At 36.2% G+C, this 13,328-nt stretch overlaps 1 protein-coding gene across 3 annotated transcripts in view; it reads left to right on the top strand.

The window, feature by feature from the left end:
* The window catches only part of GTDC1 (glycosyltransferase like domain containing 1), a 347,990-nt gene that overhangs the window by 95,648 nt on the left and 239,014 nt on the right, over positions 1–13,328 (top strand). For all 3 annotated transcript variants that reach the window (XM_040228395.1, XM_040228394.1, XM_040228396.1), the window contains one exon: positions 12,919–13,086. In XM_040228395.1, the coding sequence (XP_040084329.1) occupies positions 12,919–13,086 (168 nt within the window). The remainder of the gene's footprint in view (positions 1–12,918; positions 13,087–13,328) is intronic.

Raw genomic sequence — 13,328 nt, 5'->3', positions numbered from 1 at the left:
TGTACCTATGTATATTTTGGACTTTCCTGGTAGCTCAGATGGTAAAGCGTCTGCCTACAATGCGGGAGACCCGGGTTCGATCCCTGGGTCAGGAAGATCCCCTGGAGAAGGTAATGGCAACCCACTCCAGTATTCATACCTGAAAACTCCCATGGACTGTGGAGCCTGGTGGGCTACAATCCATGGGGTCGCAGAGTCAGACACGACTGAGCGACTTCTGTGTATGTGTGTCTGTGTATGTATGTATATTTTAATTAAAAAAAAAACAATGGGGAGGCAGGTATTTAAGTTGTGATCAAGTGAAGCATACTGAAAAAGTTTTTATTTGGGAAACTTAGCCATGTAGAAAAATTTGTAATTTTCATTTTACTCTATTCAAATGGGAAGTTCAGATCTTTCAAAAAACGAACTTTTAAGTGTTTTCCCTTCTGTGCTATAGATTGGGAAATACAATCTTAGAATTTTCACCTTGTTGGCTTGATGAAAAAGAAACAGGATTCAGCAAATAGATGTTTATCAAATGTCTCATCTTTAAAAATGTAAGAGACCAGGACACAATCTGGGGACTCATCCCTTCAAATTCTTTTTTTTTTTTAATAGTTTTTGTTTATGTATTTTTGCCTGTGCTGGGTCTTCCTTGCTGCGTGGGCTTTTCTCTAGTTGTGGCAAGAAGGGGCTACTTTCTACTTGCGGTGCATGGGTGTCTCATCCCGGAGATCTCTCTTGTTGCCGAACATGGGTTCTAGGGTGTCAGGGCTTCAGTAATTGATGTCACATGTGGGCTCAGTAGTTGTGGCTCCTGGACTTTAGAACACAGGCCCAGTAGTTGTGGCAAACATGCTTAGTTGCTCCAAGCATGTGGGATCTTCCCAGGGATGGAACCTGTGTCTCTTGGATTGATAGGCGGGTTCCCCACCATTAACCCACCAGGGAAGCCTCAAATTCTTTTTGTGTTGTGATGTACTACTTTAGTTAACATTTCACTCTCCCAGACACTTTTTGAGTGCCTACTGTGCACAGTGCACTCTGCTGGCATTAACTTTTATAATTAATTACTTAGTGATATCCTTATAGTTAAAGTGATGGGTAAAATAGCAAAACATTGGGGATACTAAATAAATTATTTGTGGGAAGGTATTTCTTCAAATGACATAGTAAGCACCAAATTCAGGGAAGCTTTCAAAGAACAGTCTTGGACTTGCCAGAACAAACATAGCAGAAGTAATCAAAACACAGGAATAATCTCTATGAGAAGTATAGCAACAAAATGTCACAAATCAAGTGATAGAACAACTCAGTAGACTATAGGACTCTGAGAAGCAAATTTAAAGGAAATACTCATAAGCATGGAAAAATTTAGATTTATGACCCATTATAAAAAGACTGAATATTTAGGAGGTATTTTTCTTTGTTCTTGTTAGTTTTAGCAGTAAAGGTGATTCAGTAAAATTATCGGGCTATCATATTTATCCTTGTTTATTAGCTATTTGGGCACAAAATACCTTTCTCTCCATGATTATTAGGAATAGTTTAGTTGATGCCAGGAAGCAGATATTATTATTGTTGTTGTTGTGATTATTTTAATTATTCCTGGGTCATAATCAAGCCTAAATGATGATAATATCTAAAAGCAACCCTGTGTTTGCCTATGGCATGTTTCTTAGGCTTGTGCCTGAACTGAGCTTTTTGCATCTATTTAAGCAATAGCTTCTAGCTTGACTGGTCAGTGTGTCCTTAAATTTGTGTGATCTTTGACAACACTGGTAGGGTTGGGCTGCAGTGACAAATGAGTTATAACCATTACCTTGGGTGTCTAGTCTTCCAACTTTATACTGTTTAGAAATGAACTCCAGGGACTCAAGAGTGGCATGGGTATTCCAATATAAAATGATATGTTGCTGTTAAGGAATAGTTTTCTATGATAGATTAATCATGAGGTGAATTATAAATATTTCACATACTAATTATATTAGTTTATGGAGATAAAACACCATATGAAGTGTTCCCAGCACACTCAGCAAGTTAGATGTGCTTTGCATGTTAATTGAGTTAACTTCTTCAAGGGTGATGATCATGAATCCCTGAAGATGACAGGAATTATTATCATTATATTGTACATTCCAGATCTTTATACCAGATTGACACCTGCCTTTCCCCAGGAGTTCCTTGTCTCTTGGATGGTATCTTCAGTCCTTGATACATTAGCATGGTAAAGCAGAGAACATTGCCTAGCACATTATTAAGGACCTTAGGAAAAAGTAATGGACTCCATCAAAGTGAATGTGGAAGTGTCAGTCCCTTAATACTGTCTGAGTCCTTGCAACTCCGTGGACTGTAGCCTGCCAGATTCCTCTGTCCATGGAATTCTCCAGGCAAGAATACTGGAGTGAGTAGCCTTTCCCTTCTCCAGGGGACTCTTCCCAACCCAGGGATCAAACCCGGGTCTCTGCATTACAGGCAGATTCTTTACTGTCTGAGCCATCAGGGAAGCCAGGACTCCATCAAACACAGCATCAGGTAACACTTCCTAGAATTGTATTGGATGTCAAAGTAAGAAAGTGCTTTCTTTGGGCAGCCTGAGATTCTTTGCAATTTGTTTTTTAATGGTAGGAGTAAATGTCATACTGAACACTTTACTATAAATAGTAAAAGTGGCTTGATTTTCTCAGTATCATTGAAGTAATGAATGAATGAATGATTTATTGATTCATTTATTTGAAAACATTTACTGAGCACCTGAGATAAGGGAGTGAACAAGGAAGATACATATAAGGCTTGCTGTAAAAGAACTTAAGATCCAGAGTAGTAACTGCCATGTTGGGGAAACTAAGGATACTAAAGAAAAGAACAGCAGATCTAATTTATCTCATCAAGAAGTATATACTCTTAATGGGAGGAAGCAAGATACCATATGAAATATGTCAGAAACATGTATTACAATATGTAAACTTATATAACAATCCAAACTCACATTTTTAACAGACACATTTGGTGACCAAACCCTTTAGTTTAATTAAATTTCCAAGGCAGGTTTTTTCACCTTTCTCTACTCCACTTACATTCAACATTTTTAAAATCTGTCTCAATATTTCTCCTCTACTCCAACTGCTGATAAATTTTCTCTTATGTTAAGGAATGGTACTACTACCTGGCTGATTACACAAGCTAGAAACCCTTGAGTCACCTTTAACCTCTCCCTCTCCCTCCCCATCACCAAGTCAGACATTTCTGTTTCCTTCATTGCTCTTAATATCATCCACTTCTCTCTGTCCCCTTGTCCCAATCAACTCTTTGTTGTTTCAGCCTGCTGACTCCTTCCTATTATTCAGAGTGGTGCCTAGATTGCATTTCTTCAGGAGATCCTTCATTGATGGTCATCACCTTTCCACAATTTGTCTAACACTATAATCATTCAGTAAATATGTGATGAATGAAGGGATGAAACAAAACTGCCTGGGTTAGTACAGGTTTGTGCCGACTAAGGTCCGTCTAGTCAAGGCTATGGTTTTTCCAGTAGTCATGTATGGATGTGAGAGTTGGACTGTGAAGAAGGCTGAGCGCTGCAGAATTGATGCTTTTGAACTGTGGTGTTGGAGAAGACTCTTGAGAGTCCCTTGGACTGCAAGGAGATCCAACCAGTCCATTCTGAAGGAGATCAGCCCTGGGATTTCTTTGGAAGGGAATGATGCTAAAGCTGAAGCTCCAGTACTTTGGCCACCTCATGCAAAGAGTTGACTCACTGGAAAAGACTCTGATGCTGGGAGAGATTGGGGGCAGGAGGAGAAGGGGACAACAGAGGATGAGATGGCTGGATGGCATCACTGACTCGATGGACATGAGTCTGAGTGAACTCTGGGAGTTGGTGATGGACAGGGAGGCCTGGTGTGCTGCGATGCATGGGGTCGCAGAGTCGGACACGACTGAGCGACTGAACTGAACTGAACTGTACCTTATATTCTTTTATTTCTCAAGACATAGACTCTCATAAGTACAGTTAACAGGAAACATTGTTATGTTCTAATCTCTGATGATTCAAAATCTGTGTGAATAACTATAATAGCAGGGGCTTTGAGTCCAGATCAGTTTGATTTGAAACTCATCTCTGCCTCTTAATAACTGCTGTTGTCTTAGCACTTAATCAAACCTTTTGCATTTTAACTTCTTAAATGGTAAAATGGGAATAATAGGACACATCTCTTACGATAATGATTAAACAAAAAGATGCACTTTCAGAAACTTGTATTAAGGATTTCGTTATTAGAAAGTAATGATGGACAGCCATGCTTTTAAATGAACTGGTTTTATCTGTATTTGTTTATGTGTAGAGCAACCTCCCTTATTTTGAGAGTGGTAGTGATGGTGGTACTTCATCTGATTCCTTATTCTCTTGTTTTACTACCACTTTTCTTTGCCAATGAGCATTCTTAACTCAATTAAGGACAGTAAGAAGAAATAAAGCTTTCCTAGTATGATAATAAATGCATAAGGTATCCCTATATGGTTGGCAGGTAAAGTATGAACTTCTAATGCTATATTCGGTTACCTGTAGGTTCTAAAACCTTTTTAGTTTAACCTGTTTATTTCCTTTTATTTTTTTCAAATCCTTAACTTTAGCTAATTGTCCTTCCTCTCTGATTTATTTAACTAACACTGATCCTTCTGGACCCAAAACCTCTGAACGCAGGCCTTCCCTGTTATGTTCAGTAAACTTGAGACTTCCTGGTTTTCCGCTGCCCTTAGTTTTCTGTTCTTCCTCTGAACTGATGGAGCTTAGTGCCTATCTCCTCATTCATAATCAGCCTTCCACTGCTTTGTGACATTTCTTGGGCAGGACAGAGCTGCCTATCCTGTTACTTACGTTTTTTAAAATTTATTGTTATTTAATGTTTCCTGTACTTGTGGCTTGTTTTGCCAATTATATTGTCAGCTCTTTTGGAACTGGGATAATATACTTCTTAGCTTGTCAAGTCAAAAGACTTGACAATATTTTGATTTGTTGACTTATCGATAGTCTAAAACAGATATATCTATAAATGTTCTGATTGGCTCTTGTTACTTTGTCCCTTACGAGAATATGCCTAACATATTCTAGTCCCCAAATACATAAAAGTGTTTTTGACACAGTAAAAATTTCAGTTTATTTTTTATTTTTTTCAGTAATAGGCTCATCTTTCCTTCCTGTTAATTCCTTTCTTGTTACAAACATAATTACTGAGTGTCTTGAAAAATTAAAATACTTGAGAGTTTGCTTGAGTGATTTAAGAGATACCTGGATTTAAGAGGCACTGTTAGCTAAGAAAGCACTAAACAGGTATTATGTAATTTGTCTCCTGAAGCATCTTTAAGGCAGTTCAGAGTGCTGATGACAGTAGGGTGGATAGATATTAAGAAACCAATTGGAGATACTACTTAATGGAAGGTCCTGCTTACAGACCTCAATACCTTGCCTTTTGAACACATATTCTTTGTATTGTGTTCTTCTAGCATTCATGATAAGCACAGGAAAAAAATATTACATAGTGGAAAAAACCAAAACTAACCTCTTAATTGATGCTACATCATGGGACAGCTTTTGGGAGACTATTAGCTTGTAAATTATCTCCCACAAGAACCTAGCAAATTAAGTGACTACATTTCTTTCTCCTTAATTTATTTTTTTATTTTTATTTATTATTATTTTTGGCCATGTTTTGCAGCTTGCAGGATCTTTCTCCAACCAGGAATCAAACTCAGGCCCTAGGAGTGAAAGCGCTGAGTCCTAACAATTGGACTTTCAGGGAATTCCCTGTTTCTTTTCCCTTTAAATATGGCTTTCATCTTATAATTTTAATTGTTTCAGCAAATGGGAACATTTGGTTATATGTGTTCTTCAAGGTTTTTGAGAATCCATAGCATTATAGCGTGCAGTGGACATGTTCTAATTAAGATCAAGTAGCTGACAACTAAACATAGTTAAAATGATGTTTTATATCAGGGATTAGTGATTAGAACTCAGTTATCTTTCTACACAGGTTTTTTTAAAAAATAAATTTTAAAAATATATTTAAGCCAAAGACTTTGGAAATAATTTTCATATATGCATGTATGTATCACTGAGCTCCCAGTTACATTAAAACACTGTCAACACACTTTGAAAGTGACACAGTGGAGCAAAGGATAACACTCTTCTCTTTCACTTCTCACATCCAGTTCATCAGCAAACCCCATCAGACAGCTTCTCAGCACCATCAGTGCTATCATCTTAGTTCAAGCCGCCATCATATCTTTTCCTTACTGTTGTCCCTTCTTCCAAAATGATTCTATTTGCAGTCTGTTTTCCATACTGCAGTCAGAGTAATGTTTTCTGATATTAAAAAATAATAAACAGCTCATGAAATACATAAACAGATGTAATAGAAACATAGATTATATAAGAAAAAAATTAGACTTTATGTATTTAAATAAGTCTAAACATATATCTAAATTTCTAAAACTTATGTTCCGATGATGACATTATGACACATCGTATCTTGAAATCTGTTAAAATATGTGTTTTGGAAATTGTTAACATAGCAAAGCATGTAAAATACTAAAAGCAAAAAATAAAATTGTAATAATTTATACATATTACAGAATGAAAGAGTAAAGGTAAATCCATCAAATATGCATTTATTGTTTTATCATTTCTGTAATTAAAACCCTTTATTCTCTTCCCATTGCTCTTGCAATAAAGTTCAAAGTACATTTTGTGTCTCACAGAGGCCCATTGACATCCTCAACATCTTCTCTGGTGACTTGTTGAACAAATGGCTCCAGTTTCCTTGGTCCTTATTCAGTTTCTCAGCCTGCCAATTTTCTTCTTGCTTTAGCTACTTTGTTCTCCCTTTTGGGTCCATCATTTAGTTTCAATTCAGTTCAGTTCAGTCACTCAGTCGTGTCTGACTCTTTGCAACCCCATGAATTGCAGCACACCAGGCCTCCTTGTCCATCTTCAACTCCAGAGTTCATTCAAACTCACGTCCATCAAGTAGGTGATGCCACCCAGCCATCTTGTCCTCTGTCGTCCCCTTCTCCTCCTGCCCCCAATCCCTCCCAGCATCAGGGTCTTTTCAAATGAGTCAACTTTTCGCATGAGGTGGCCAAATTATTGGAGTTTCAGCTTCAGCATCAGTCCTTCCAATGAACACCCAGGACTGATTTCCTTTAGAATGGACTGGTTGGATTTCCTTGCAGTCCAAGGGACTCTCAAGAATCTTCTTCAACACCATAGTTCAAAAGCATCAATTCTTCGGTGCTCAGCTTTCTTCACAGTCCAACTCTCACATCCATACATAACCACTGGAAAAACCATAGCCTTGACTGGATGGACCTTTGCTGGCAAAGTAATGTCTCTGCTTTTTAATATGCTATCTAGGTTGGTCATAACTTTCCTTCCAAGGAGTAAGCGTCTTTTCATTTCATGGTTGCAGTCACCATCTGCAGTGATTTTGGAGCCCCCCAAAATAAAGTCTGACACAGTTTCCACTGTTTCCCCATCTATTTGCCATGAAGTGATGGGACCAGATGCCATGATCTTAGTTTTCTGAATGTTGAGCTTTAAGCCAACTTTTTCACTCTCCTCTTTTACTTTCTTCAAGAGGCTTTTTAGTTCCTCTTCACTTTCTGCCATATCTGCGTATTTGAGGTTATTGATATTTCTCTCTCATTTAGTTTAGTACCTTGCAAATAATAGATGCTTAATGTAGACTGACTAAATAAGCACCAGAATGCAAATAGTAGCCATCTCTTCCAGGGTGGTTGTGCATTCCTTCATTTATGTTTTTTAAATTTAAAACATGTTCTGTAATGAACATGTATTTTCTAATTATCAGAAGGTAAAAAATTATCATTCTAGGCTTCTAGAATTCGAGACCCTGGTAGATGAAATTCAGTAAGTCAGCAGGAACTGAGAAATTAAATTATCATAAGTCAATCAAGAGTCTGTACAAAGAAATCAATTCAGTGAGGCATTGCATTCGGGTAGGATGGGTGGAGTGTTGGGTTAAAGGAAGTTGGTCCATCTGAGCTGTGCTTTCCAATTACTTTATGCCTAATTTAATTTAAACTTAAATTTAAAATTTAGTTTTTCAGTACACTAGCAACATTGCAAGTGCTTTATAGTCATGTTAGCTAGCTGCTGCCATATTGAACAGTATAGATAGGGAAGTTTTTCATGATGCAGAAAATATTTTATCACAGAAGATATGGGATCTAGAATCCTGGAAGCAGATATCAAGGAACAGAAACTCAAGATAGGCAACGAAAGAATGAAGAAAGATTTAGGTAGTGAGGTTAGGCAGTGTGAATCTGGAAAAGGGTTTATTTTGAGTATTCAAAATTTGAGTATTCAAACTTTGAATTCAAAGTTTGAGTATTCAAAGGAGTTTGAGTATTCAAAGGAGAATTCAAAGTTTGAGTTTTCAGCAAAGTGACACAGCTGGAAGAAGGCACTGATTTTTCTGTTAAAGTCTTGAGGAAGACCTGTAAGAAATTGTTTAAGTATAAATAACAATGCACATTAGTATCTGTGTTAAATTGTGTTCTGTATCCCTTTATGTGATAAATTGTTTTGGAAAGTGGGAGGCTATTGAAAAGATTTTATTGGGCAAGAGTAACTAGTACATGAAGGATTTTCTCCTTGATTGTATATGACAGTGGTTAGAATACTGAATGCCTGTCCTGTTTCTCATTTCACTGCCCCTTCATACTTCATACTTTTAAGGTATAAAAGTATGCATCTTGATAACAGTAGTCATACAGCTACACTGCTTAGGTATATTTTAACATCTCTTTTGATTCATCAAGAAAATAAGATGAAAGGCAAACAACAAGTATATTCAAACTGAATCAGAGAAAAATAAAATCTTGAATTTAATTATGTTGAATAATTCCTTAAGCAAATGTGACTCAGATTGCAGGTCTAATGTGTATTGGAAATACCTGAAGCATGTATATGGATACAATTCCAAATACTAAAACGTCCTTATAACACAGAACCATTTTGGTTAGACGATTTTAATAGCAGCTTACTTATACTTTTGGTGAGATGGTGAGCTAATGATGTAGCCGTTAATTTGAATTTAGCAGACATTTTAAATATAGGTTTCTCTTACAGAGACAAAAGTTGCAATTTAAAGCTCTTTGGTGGTCTAAAAACAGCTTAATTCTCTAGTAGCATGGTAATAAGTACTAATCCAGCTTATACAGTGATTGTAGTATGTCATGTTTGTGAAAGATTGCCCAACTGCTTTCTCTGGGTTTATGTTAATTTAAAAATATTAAACATAAAACCTTATAACATCTTCATGCTGAGATAAACTGTTCAATTTAACTTGTGCTCAAGCAGCAGCTGTCAGGAATTATCTTGTTCCTAGTGCTTTTTGCTATCACCTTGTGCCCTTTCCTGCCAGAGACACAGTGTGGGATGATAAAGCTCACCTTGTTAGGATTTATTGCTTAAATAATACCTGAGGCAAGATGAACACTGGGAACCGAGGGTTTAACTGCTGATTGAGTGATGTCATTCATTGTGTTATTGTACCTTTTTTTTTTAATTGATAAAAGAGAGCAAAGTAAAAATTGCCTATGAATCTTACCTGTTTTTTGTGTGTGTGTGTGAGCATCTTCCTCACTTCTTTATAGGTATCACTGAGCTGAATATTTGAGGAGTTGCTTATTGTCCAATTTAACTACCATTTTACAAGGAAAAAGCAAAGAGAAATGTTTTAATTCTGTTGGAGATAATTTCCACAATTTAGAAGTAGTGAGGGCTATTTCAAAATTAGTTATAAAAATAAAATGAGTTTCTTATTAATGACTGAACAAACTGAAGGAAATGTTGGTGTGGGCAGTCCCAAATGGGTAATATTGTGAAAACCATTGCCATTTTACTTCTGAATGTATTGCAGCCTTTCATTTGAGAACTTCTATTTGGAAGGTTCAGTTTTAAATTTGGATTCCTTGATTGTGGATCAGTTTGGTAGGTAGGGTAAAGAGAGGTGGTGTGTGGTTGGAGGAGAGTGAAGGCCTTGCTTTAGTTAAACATTTGCTACAGATGTTCCACCCTGAGGATAATTCCCATGGAGCAAATGAACAATTGGATTATGACTAGAAATACATATATGAGGGATTTATTATTTTAGAATGTAACATATTTTTCCCTTCTACTTTCTGCCATCTAATGCATATCCTCCCAAATTTGTAGTTTTATAAATGTATACCTTAAAAATTGGTAAAGGTAGATCAGTGAGTTACAATATACCATTTATTTAATCAATTATAAACATTTCTATGAATATTTGAATATTTGCTATTAGTGACCTTTTGACCAAACCATTTAAGAATTAGTTGCAGACATTATGATATTTTACATGTTGAATAAATAATTCAACATGTCTCCTAAGAATGAGGATATTCTCCTATATAACAGCAGTAAAATTACTACACTTCAAGACTGATAAAACTTTACAATTTTATATTCAACCCAATACTCAGAGTTTCCCTATTGTCCTTATATCTTTTATAGTTGTTTTTTTTCCCCATTCAGTATCCCATCAAGGATCACACACTGCATTTTGTTTGGGGATCTCTTTATTCCCCTTTACTCTAGATTTTCTTTTTCCTTTTATGACCTTGACATTCTTGAAGATCCAGCCCCATTTATTTTGCAACTGGCAGGCTGTTTCCTCATGACCAAATTCAGATTAAACATTGGGGCAGGAATTGGCAATCTCTTTCTATCATGTATTGGGAAATACATGATATCCTTTTGATCCACCATTGTTCATATTAAGTATGATCACTTGGTACATTGATGTCTACCAAATTTCTCCATTAATTAATGGAAGTTACTTCTCCATGTAATTAATAGATGGAAGCTGTAGTTAATGAATTTTTCTTCCTTGTGTGTGAATGCATCATGTTTACTTAGGTCTCAATGATTGAGTCATTGCTTGCAATAGTATGTTGAGGGTGGGAGCAGGAAAAGAGGGAGGGAGAAGTATTACTCAATAACTTGCTCTACCAATCACCACCTTTTTTTTTTTTTAAGGAAAATATTGATTGAGTTTAAATTTTATTTTTCTCTCTGCTAAAGATCAGATTTGAAGATAAGCAAATATCTTTGTATTTCAGAATTTTTGGTTTCTTTTTTATTTTTTGTCCCCACTATGTGCATGCAGGATCTTAGTTCCCTGACTGGGAATCAAACTCATTCTCCTTGCATTGGGTGCAGAGTCTTAACCACTGGATCATCAGGGAAGTCCCCAGTCCTAGTTTTAGAAAAGTTTATACTTGATGGTAGTGGGAATATTTTTGGACAAAATAGAGGACATTTTCAGGATATAAATTTTCTATTTGCTTTAGTTGAGTACAAGTAGACAATTTAAAATGCATCTTCATGATAAGATTTTTTACTTTAAAGCAATAAATAATAACATTAACACAGCAATGTGAGTTTAGAAACGTCTCTACTTTTGGGTCTTGTGTTCCTCTTTTAGTCCATGAAGAAGACACTTGAATTCCCATTTATGATATATGCTGTTATTATGTAATTATTCTTCTTATGTGAAAGGCTAGTGCTGCAGATCATATAAACACCTGAAGTTAGTCATTTGGCTTGTCAGCAGGGAGAATTTATAGTAGTTGTAATCATGGTAATAACAAGGATGCTATTTTGTATTTATTAAGTACAATAAAAAGCATCTGCAATGTAAGTGGTACACAACGAATTCATATCTGTAGTGTAATGAATAGTACTTCGGGCTTAAAAGACCAGGAGTCTCTGCTTTGCTACTTTCTACCAGTGTGATTTCTAAGAAAAACTCTTAACCTTCTTGAATCTCAGTTTTTAGAATGGGAATTAAAGCTGTAAGGGTTAAATGATTCTATATTATGTTATAAAGGTGGCATTTCATCAGAATTGTTCCATCTAAATGTCCCTAGCTGCTCAGGGACTGTAATTTGTCCCTCTTTTGTGTCCACATGTGTTAGCCCCCTCATTAGTGAAATATTTCCAAGTTGTCCCAGACAGTTGTCTGTTTGTCCTCTAGATATTTTGTTCATGTCACTATTATAGACAGCATTCATTCGGCGGGCTGTCTTGTTCACCTTTTCTCTTCCTGGCTTGACCCTGGTACATAGTAGGCATTTATAATAAATGTTTGTGGAATTAATGAGTAAATAGACACTATTTCATTTATAAACATAGATATGTAGACATTCAGTTTCCTTTTTTCCCCCCAGAGACAAGGAACCAGCCTTTCTTCATTTTTTAAATTTAGGTTTTGTATAAGGGATATTAAAGACTGTACATCTGGTGCCATTAGCAGTCCAGTAATCGAGAAGAAAATATAAAACCAACTCCAGAAATACTGCAGAATATTTAAAAGAGGGGCAGTGAGAAACATGCTAAGAGAAAAAGCCCTCCCTCACTAGATAAGTCTGTTGCATAAATCAAAAGGGTTTATGTCATAACACGAACATGTGCCATTCCTGCTCATATATTGAATTTCAGTAGTTGGTTGCATAAAGAAGTAAAGTGTAATGAAACTGGCAAGCAAAGTATTCCCCAGTCAGCCTTATCTTTGTTCCATTTGTCCTTCAGATAGAGCTTTTCTTGCCTTTTTCAATAAAATCCATCCAGCTTTTTTTTTTTTTTTTTGCATCTCTCAGTAACTGAGCTGAGAAGACCAATGAGATTCAGGGCTTTTATAGTTCTTAGCAGCTGCTTTTTAAGAGATCAAAACTTAGAATGCTGCTACATGGTATTAGGCTTAACTCTTGATGTGTCCCTATAGGGGATGTGTTTTCCTTGGGGTAGGATGAGTGGAGAGAAGAGAAGGTGAAGAATGCCCCTTCAAGTATGCTCAGGATGGTAACCCTAATTTCCTTCTTTCCTAGGATCCTCTTCACAAGCTCAGTGCTTAACCTGACTGAACTGGCTGCCCTTCGACCTGACCTTGGGAAATTGAAAAAGATTCTGTACTTTCATGAGAACCAATTGGTATATCCTGTCAAGAAATGTCAGGAGAGGGATTTCCAATATGGATACAACCAAATTCTCTCCTGGTAGGTATAGATTGTATCACTGTATTTAGTCCTTTGCCATCTTTTTCCTATAGTTAACTTTTAAATCTAGAGACCTACGGTACACATATTTTTTAAAATACCTTATATTAGGAGCAAATATTTAAATATACCTTCCATGGTAAGAATTACTTGTGCCTCTGCAATATATATATATATATACATATAAGAGAACAACTAATTTTTTAAATAAAATACATATGTGTAGCAACCTGATTATATGT

This window comes from Oryx dammah, unplaced genomic scaffold (assembly GCF_014754425.2).
Source record: "Oryx dammah isolate SB20612 unplaced genomic scaffold, SCBI_Odam_1.1 HiC_scaffold_27, whole genome shotgun sequence".
NCBI lineage: Eukaryota > Metazoa > Chordata > Mammalia > Artiodactyla > Bovidae > Oryx > Oryx dammah.
This window is presented reverse-complemented; position numbering and strand designations above follow the sequence as displayed.